The sequence below is a fragment of the Parasteatoda tepidariorum genome, chromosome 4 (assembly GCF_982258835.1).
Source record: "Parasteatoda tepidariorum strain Cologne lab strain chromosome 4, Ptep-v5.0, whole genome shotgun sequence".
NCBI lineage: Eukaryota > Metazoa > Arthropoda > Arachnida > Araneae > Theridiidae > Parasteatoda > Parasteatoda tepidariorum.
The window spans coordinates 21,818,133-21,825,871 of NC_141758.1; the positions used below are offsets into that span (position 1 = coordinate 21,818,133).

General features: G+C 28.9%; 1 protein-coding gene across 1 annotated transcript; it reads left to right on the forward strand.

Annotated features, from left to right (window-relative positions):
* The first annotated feature begins 1,047 nt into the window (after window positions 1-1,047).
* On the forward strand, window positions 1,048-7,247 carry LOC147810794 (uncharacterized). Its single transcript, XM_087160750.1, has 3 exons — window positions 1,048-1,478; window positions 2,449-2,505; window positions 6,629-7,247. Exons 1-3 carry the CDS (start codon window positions 1,102-1,104, stop codon window positions 7,080-7,082), a joined length of 888 nt encoding a protein of 295 aa, XP_087016876.1. The 5' UTR covers window positions 1,048-1,101; the 3' UTR covers window positions 7,083-7,247.
* The last annotated feature ends 492 nt before the right edge of the window (window positions 7,248-7,739 follow it).

A 7,739-nucleotide genomic window follows, 5' to 3' on the forward strand; every position in this document is an offset into this window, starting at 1 on the left:
AAGCATTGCTTTGTTAAAATGGACTGTTTTGGCCTTAAATTAGTATGTAATATATTTTAATGCGGTCACTTCAGATCTGGCTCACTGAAGACCTGAAAATAACCACTCGTTAATTCAATAAGTGGCGACTTAAGTAAAGTAAACAACCGGTCATTTTTCCAAGATGTAAAAGTACATCAATGTAAAAAAGTCGCTAAAAAACATAATTTTTATTAAAATGCGCAAAAGTTCTAATAAAAATATTGATCCTTTAAGAATCCATCAATTTGATATGGAAAGATTCAAGTGAAAGAAGTGTTCTTAAACGAATCACATATTTAAAAGTTACAATGTATAAATGAAATATACTTTGTGTTCCAAAATATTCTTAAATAAAGTTTTTTTTTCTTTCAAGTCAGTATATTTAACTAAATTTTGTCGCATATTCATATTATTTTTTATGTATTAAATCTTAAAGCCGTAAGTTTATTTGTCTTATATACATATTAAAAAAAAAAAAACTATGTAACCTAATTTTATATAACAGTAATGTAACAAGAATTTGCGAAAATTGACTTTTAAACAAAAATGACCTACCAATATGTTGCAGACTCATTAGATTATTGTGTCACAAATTTTGAATTTCTTAGTCTAAATATTTTTTTTCTTCTTCCAATTACATTTAATTAGCTTATAAATCTGAGTAACCACTACTTTCGTTATGATTAATCATAATCATATTAATCTTGCAGTTTCATACATAAAACTATAAAAATTTTGGGTTTTAGGAGGAATATATACTTTCTTTTTTAATCAATTATTATTATTTTTAAAGATTAAGACTTTTTTTGGAGGGGGGGGGGAGGAAAATGCACAAACCACGTGGGTTGTAAGTCAAGCGTACTGGAGGAGGAGTCATCTAGTCTTTAGAAAAGGTGACGGCATACATGCGTACGTATGACGTTCAATCCTATTGGCCAGTTCAAAATGTACAATGCGCATGCGTACTAGCAGTCATCAGGGTTCAACTAGTTTAATAACTTTGATTCTATTACTAACTGGAAGTCTTACCAATCTTAGTATTAAACTTTTAGGCCTTAGTATTAAACTTTTCAGAATTCTATGACTGAATACGATATGACTGAATACCTTAATAATAATCAGGGCGATTATTATTGCTTAGACGACCTAGACTTCTTTATTGCTACATCTTCAAATAAATATTTTACCGTTGACGAAAAACGCTTTCTTCTTTCATATAGAGATAAAGCTAATAACATTAGAGATACAACTTTTAATGGCATATTGCATCATATGTATTTTAATGCTGTAGATAATAAAGAGGAGACTATTGACATTGTTCTAAGAGTGATTAAGGAACTTAAATTGAATCTCTGGACAATGTTCAAGAAGAAATTTCCATTATACGATGTCGACTTTTCTCACGGTAGTTTCGCAACAAATCCCAGAGCATTCATCAGAATAACAGAAGCAGGAGCCTCTAACGCAGGGGTCGCCAAACTTTTTTGATCATCGACCCCTATATAATTTTTCGAAATCTCCATCGACCCCCACAAAGTAATTTTCTGTTAATTAAAATAAAACTGTAATAGATACTGTGCTTGTACATTCATTTTATGACTTTAAACATTTATTAAAGTAATAGTACATTGTGTAACAATAGTTTTATGAGAAATATATTAATATTGAAATTTAAATACCTTATTATTAAATAATAAGTAATTATGCTTAAGTAGATATAATAAGTAAAATAACTAAAGATTTACTGCTTCGTGATCAATGAGATGGGTGTGCCTGGTGTTTTTTTGCAAGATTCGCTATAGTGGGTTCAAAATTGATCAATTTTAATTTTCGTCAAAATTGGTCAATTTTGAAATTTTTGTTAAAAAATACAAAGTGTGCTATAGTTTTGTCGCGGGCTGTACTAATCCATATTATTAATGCTTACCTTTTTTTTTGTGCATTGATAATTAAAATTGATATCTAAACTAAACGAATGGTTTTAATGAAACAATAAATAATTATCCAAAACTAAAAAAGTTTTAATAATGACACTGCAAATATTCAACACTGTTTGCAAAGATAGCTGAAACTGCGTACGATATTTACATTTGTAACGTCAATGCTCGTCACGCGTGACATTTGGACAAGCGCATATATGCATATGACTTATAAACTGCGCTGAGTTCGTGCCACTGCGCGGTGGTACGTAAATACTTGATTCACCCCAATAAATATACGTTTATTAATTTATGTTTTATAAAGAAACTGATATTGAGTCAATTATAAAAAAAATTCACAAATTTTACATACTTAATTAGGTATGTGTGATTTGCGTATTTAGAACTGTTTTTTTTCCGACCCCCATTCGCCCCCTGTGTCAGATCGACCCCCGCTTTTGTTAAATAGACCCCTGGGGGTCTATATAGACCACTTTGGCGACCTCTGCTCTAACGGAACAACAATAATGGAAGACCTGTACCTCTTTCGGCCCCTCTGTAAATTGTAAGTTTTTGTTTCGGTTACTTTTCTGCTTAAATTTTTTTTACTTGTTTATGTTTTAACCTTTATTGAAATAATTAGTATCATTATCTAAATTTAGTTTTATCATTTTGAGATTCATAGCGCTGAATACTGAAAAATATACTTTTAAGACCAGTAGTAGATTGAATATAATAATTTTAAAATAAATGTAGAGCTAATGCAACTTTCAAATCTTTTTAAAGCTATTATTAATGAAAATTGCACCAGAATTCGTTATATTTAAATTTGAAAACGCCCCCTACCATAACATCAGGGTGTAGAGCATTTGCTCATTAATCTTAGTTTATTATCATTGTTTTTAGAATATCTCTGATTCCTTAATATTATTTGGAACAAGCAATTCTCAATAATTGACATCAGATACTTGCTTCCTTATAATTTTTTTACCCATTTTTTTTTTTTTTTTATCAAAGTAACATTATACTTTATGAAACAAAATTTCTTACTTTCATATTTATTTGTCATTTTTTGCTTTAATTTCACTTATTCTCGAGTCATTTTTTTTAAACACATTCTCTTTATAGATTCATAGTAGGGATATTTTTTTTTTCTCTTTCTTTCACCCGATTATTTTAATTCATAATAATCATTTTTGTATTCTATCAAACAAAATTCATAATTTTCAGATTTTTTTAAAATTTTTTTATTTGATATTTAATAGATGTATTGTAGAGATTTTTTAAGCTCTTTTTTCTTTACCCATTTGTTTTAATTAAGAATATTAATTTTTATTTTATCCTTCAAAATTTTCTGATTTTTAAAAAAAATTTAATAAATGTATTGCACAGAATAATTCCTAAACTTCTTTCTCTTTATTTTACCCATTAGTATTAATTCAGGATTATAATTTTGTATTTTGTCAAACAAAATTCTTTTTTTTTTCTTCATTTTTTGAACTTAATAAATGCTTTACCAGGGATCTTTTTTATGCTTTTCTTTACATTTTTTGTATTATTACAATTTTATATGTTTTCACATTTACCTATTTTCTATTAATACATAAATGTATCGTAGATTATAATTATGAGATTCTTCATTCTTTGTAACTAATTTCTTTCAGATTGAGATAACATATTTCGTATTTCATCAAACAAAATTTCTAATTTTCTGAATTTCTTTGTCAATATTTTATTTATAAATTTTTTATTATCTCCTTATTATCTCACATTACCTCTAAAGATGTGTCGTAGATGTCTTTCTTATGTTATATTGTTCCTTCACTCATTTGCTTTTATTCAGAGAAATATATATAGATTTTTTTAGCAAGTAAAATTCATCAGTTTAAGACTTTTTTACACTTACTTTTAACTCCTTTTTTTTGCAACTTTTATTAGCAATTTTAAGCGTTTTTTATTCTTCTATAGCTGAAGCAAGTGCTTCACATTTATTGTTTGGCATCATTGGGACATTAGAGAACCATTGTGTCTTTTTTAACTTTTCTGAAGATTCATTTTTAATGCTTTTTATGTTTTGATTGTCTAATTCTTTAAATTTAAAATAATAATTTTGAACTTTATCTAACGAAATTGGTAATTTTTAGATTTTTTTCTTTTTATTATATTTTTCTAAATTTTTTTTTTCAATTTTTTTCTTGTAGATTTATTGTAGCAGTTCTGTTTAAGCCTAAAATATTGTTTAAATTCAAATTAATATGTTTACATTGATTTAAAAAATCCAAGAAATAAATTAATGGATCCTCCACAGAATTTTAACATTGTTAGATTTCTATCTAATCTAAAATGCTTTTCTTAAATTATGTATCGAAACAATGCACGCGATTCTAAATGATTTTTGACTTCAAGTTATTGACTGACAAGATTTTTATGCAGTTCTCGAGTTTTATTTAGCTAAATACATCGATAGTTGGGCTTTATATAGACATTTTTTTTTAAAAGGAGCAGTTTCACTTTATATTTTATATCTAGATTTTATGTCAGATTTTTTAAACATTGTGCAAAATGTATGTTTTATGGTTCAGAAAATATTGTCCACATGTTTCACATTACAAAGATAGTTTAAAATTTAACTAACATAAACACATATTCATGTTATCAAAAAAAAAAAAAAAAATGCCGCTGTGAGTGTAGATTTTCAATTCAATAATTCTCGTTGCTTTTTTAAACCGTGTAAGTTTTTCTAAATGGAATATACAGTTATGGTTTTATATTTTACTCAAAGAACATTAGAGGTACAAAAAAAAGTTGGAAGAATATTTCTATATATATAACTTTATAAAAGATAAACAAATTATCTTTATAGCAAATAATAATAAGAGCATGCTTCTGATAATTAATAAATTATAATTTTTCATAAAGTTGGCAAATTTTGCAGCGACGTCGAATCATTATCCCATTCCAACAGAAGCAATTGCTTTAGAGAGACAGATTTTTAATGTAGAACGATTGTATAGAGAACAGACGTGCGATTCCAAACAGTCGTATTTTTCCTTAAACAATTTTAAAATACCAATATAATCTACCAATAAATATTTGGACACCTATGCAAATGACTATATCGGCGGTGAGGAGATATGTCACACCCTTCGCCGGTATATCTCGTGCAGGAAACAACATCGGCAATAGTCCCATGCAAGATGCCTATTGCACTATTTTGGATGACAATGTGCTTCCTACGTTGTGGCAGTCTTACGAGGCGTGCACCTGTTACTTCCAGGACGACAATGCCAGCTGTCATGTTGCGCTGGTCACCAAGGCTTGGTATGTAGCCAATGGGGTTAATAGAATAGACTGGCCTGCCCAGAGCCCTGACCTGAACCCTATCGAGAACCTCTGGGACGAGTTGGATCGAAGAATTAAGGGGTGTACTACCCGTCCAAAATCGGTGAAGGAACTTACATGTTCCCGGAGGGTACCCGGAGGGTTCACGCTGTTATTGCCTCTCGTGGAGGCTTTTGCTCTACCAACTATTGATTATGATTGCTCTACCAACTATTGTTTTTCTTTTCAATGACACGCGTCCAAATACTTATTGGAAGATAGGGTATGAAAAAGTTTAAAAAAATAATAATTGCGTACACTAGGAGATATACAATTAAGTATTTTATAATTAGTGTGGGAAAAGCTTACAAAAAGAGAAAAGAAGTCAAAAATTAAAAAGAGATTAGTCAATTTCTATTCTATGATGCAATTTCTTTGTCCGAGTATATATATATCTTATATAAAATATAATTATATATATTTATATATATATATCTTATACATAATATGTACGATTTATAATTTTTTCGACCCGTAAATTTATTAAAAAGTATGGAATTGTCAAGATAACTTTCCTCCAAATTCTATAAAGGGATTCTACGAATAATTTTTTTTTCCTTAAGTATTTCCTTAGTATATATATATATATATATATATATATATATATATATATATATATATATATATATATATATATATATATATATATATATATATATATATATATATATATATATATATATATATATATATATATATATATATATATATAATAGCGTACAAAAATGCCATGTTTATAAAAGTTCGAGGAAAGAGGATCAATTTAACGAAAGTTATTCATGTTGTTATCCTGCACTAAACAGTGAAGAAAACTAATCCCCCTGAATTACTTTTGAATAAAAGGAGGGTTATTAAATAAGTTAAATACTATATCAATATTTTTCTTAGTTGAACTACAAGATCAGACACAAAAATGAATTGCTTCTGAACGAAAATACTTTTATTTCGAATTCTTGACTTTGAAATACATTGAGTACCTATCATCTGAAATATATTGTCCCAATAGTTCAGTTGTTGAATTATCACATTTTGAGATTTTTATTCTATATCTAGATATTTTATGAAATTTTTGTTATTTTATTCTATTTTTAAAAATTGAATTGGAGGCTCTCCTGTCGAACCCATTGGGGCCACATTTTATTCTTACTTTAATTAAGAATTCAAATCCCCATAAAACGGAACCAACTATAATTTCGTGTTGGCAATCACTTTTAAAATGTATTGAAGCAGAGTAACGTTTCTTATACGCGTTTCAAAAATTGAATAAGAGTCTATTTATGTAAATTTTTTTTTTTTTTACTTTTTAGGTTTTTTGATGAGAATGAAGACTACGATAAGTGGGAGGAAAATTGGGATGACATGTCTAGAAATCCTCTCAACTTCCGTGCGATTCAGCTTCTGCATCTTTATATGTGGTTCACTTGTCTCGTTGAACCTGAATTGGCTGAAATGGCCGTGCGAGTACTCTGGAGCTCTATCCCAGATGACCTTCTGACCAAGACAGATATCTTTAGTCTTTTTAAGGGAATCAATCGTAGATACTATCAGAAGATAAATGACCTATGGCATTGGTACTGCAATCTAGTAAATTATGAGGAAACTTCTGATAAGCGTCCAAGATCTCTGAAACACCTTACAAGATGCATCATCAGAAACAGATTAAGAGACAACATTAAGTTGCCCGAAGGAGTGGAAGAACTGGGCGTTCCCAAACAAGTCCAGAAGTATTTACTTCTGAAAGATTTCTACACGATAGAATGAATACTTTAACTTGGAATCATTTATTCAAATTATTTCATGAAAGATATTAAGGACTAATCTCGAAAGGATTTGAATGTTTGAATTATGATTTCTCCATATGTTTTTGTTTCCTATAAACACACTCTTTGCGCTATTAGTTTCACTGTTGAACGTGAAATATTTTTTCTTCATATTAATAAACAATACTAATCAATTATCTTTAGTTTGTTTGAAATATCTATTTACGCACCTTGATTTAACCATGTCAAATATCAAAGCAGATGCATCCAAACATAAAAATTGGCAAATCTAAATCTGCTGTACTACGATGCGTAGATAAATTACCATATAAAATGTGCACGTGCTGTTCACGAAAATGTGAATTTACTATGAACATCACAGTTGTTTACCAAATAATTACATAAAATTACTAAGTATGGCGACTTGCGACTATTGACTTTTTTATTTTATATCCTTCGCTGAACAGCCTACTCAAATTTGAGTTTATGGCTACCATTGTTCAACTCCATAGCTTTGTAATTTTGAACCCCACTGGAAGCGCATCGCTAGAGATAAAATCATTGCGGACTGGAATGCAGAATTTCTTGCTTCGCCTCTGTCGCTCTGGACGAAAAGGTTCTTTCCATCCATTTTTCACCGTTTGCAATGTAAATTCTT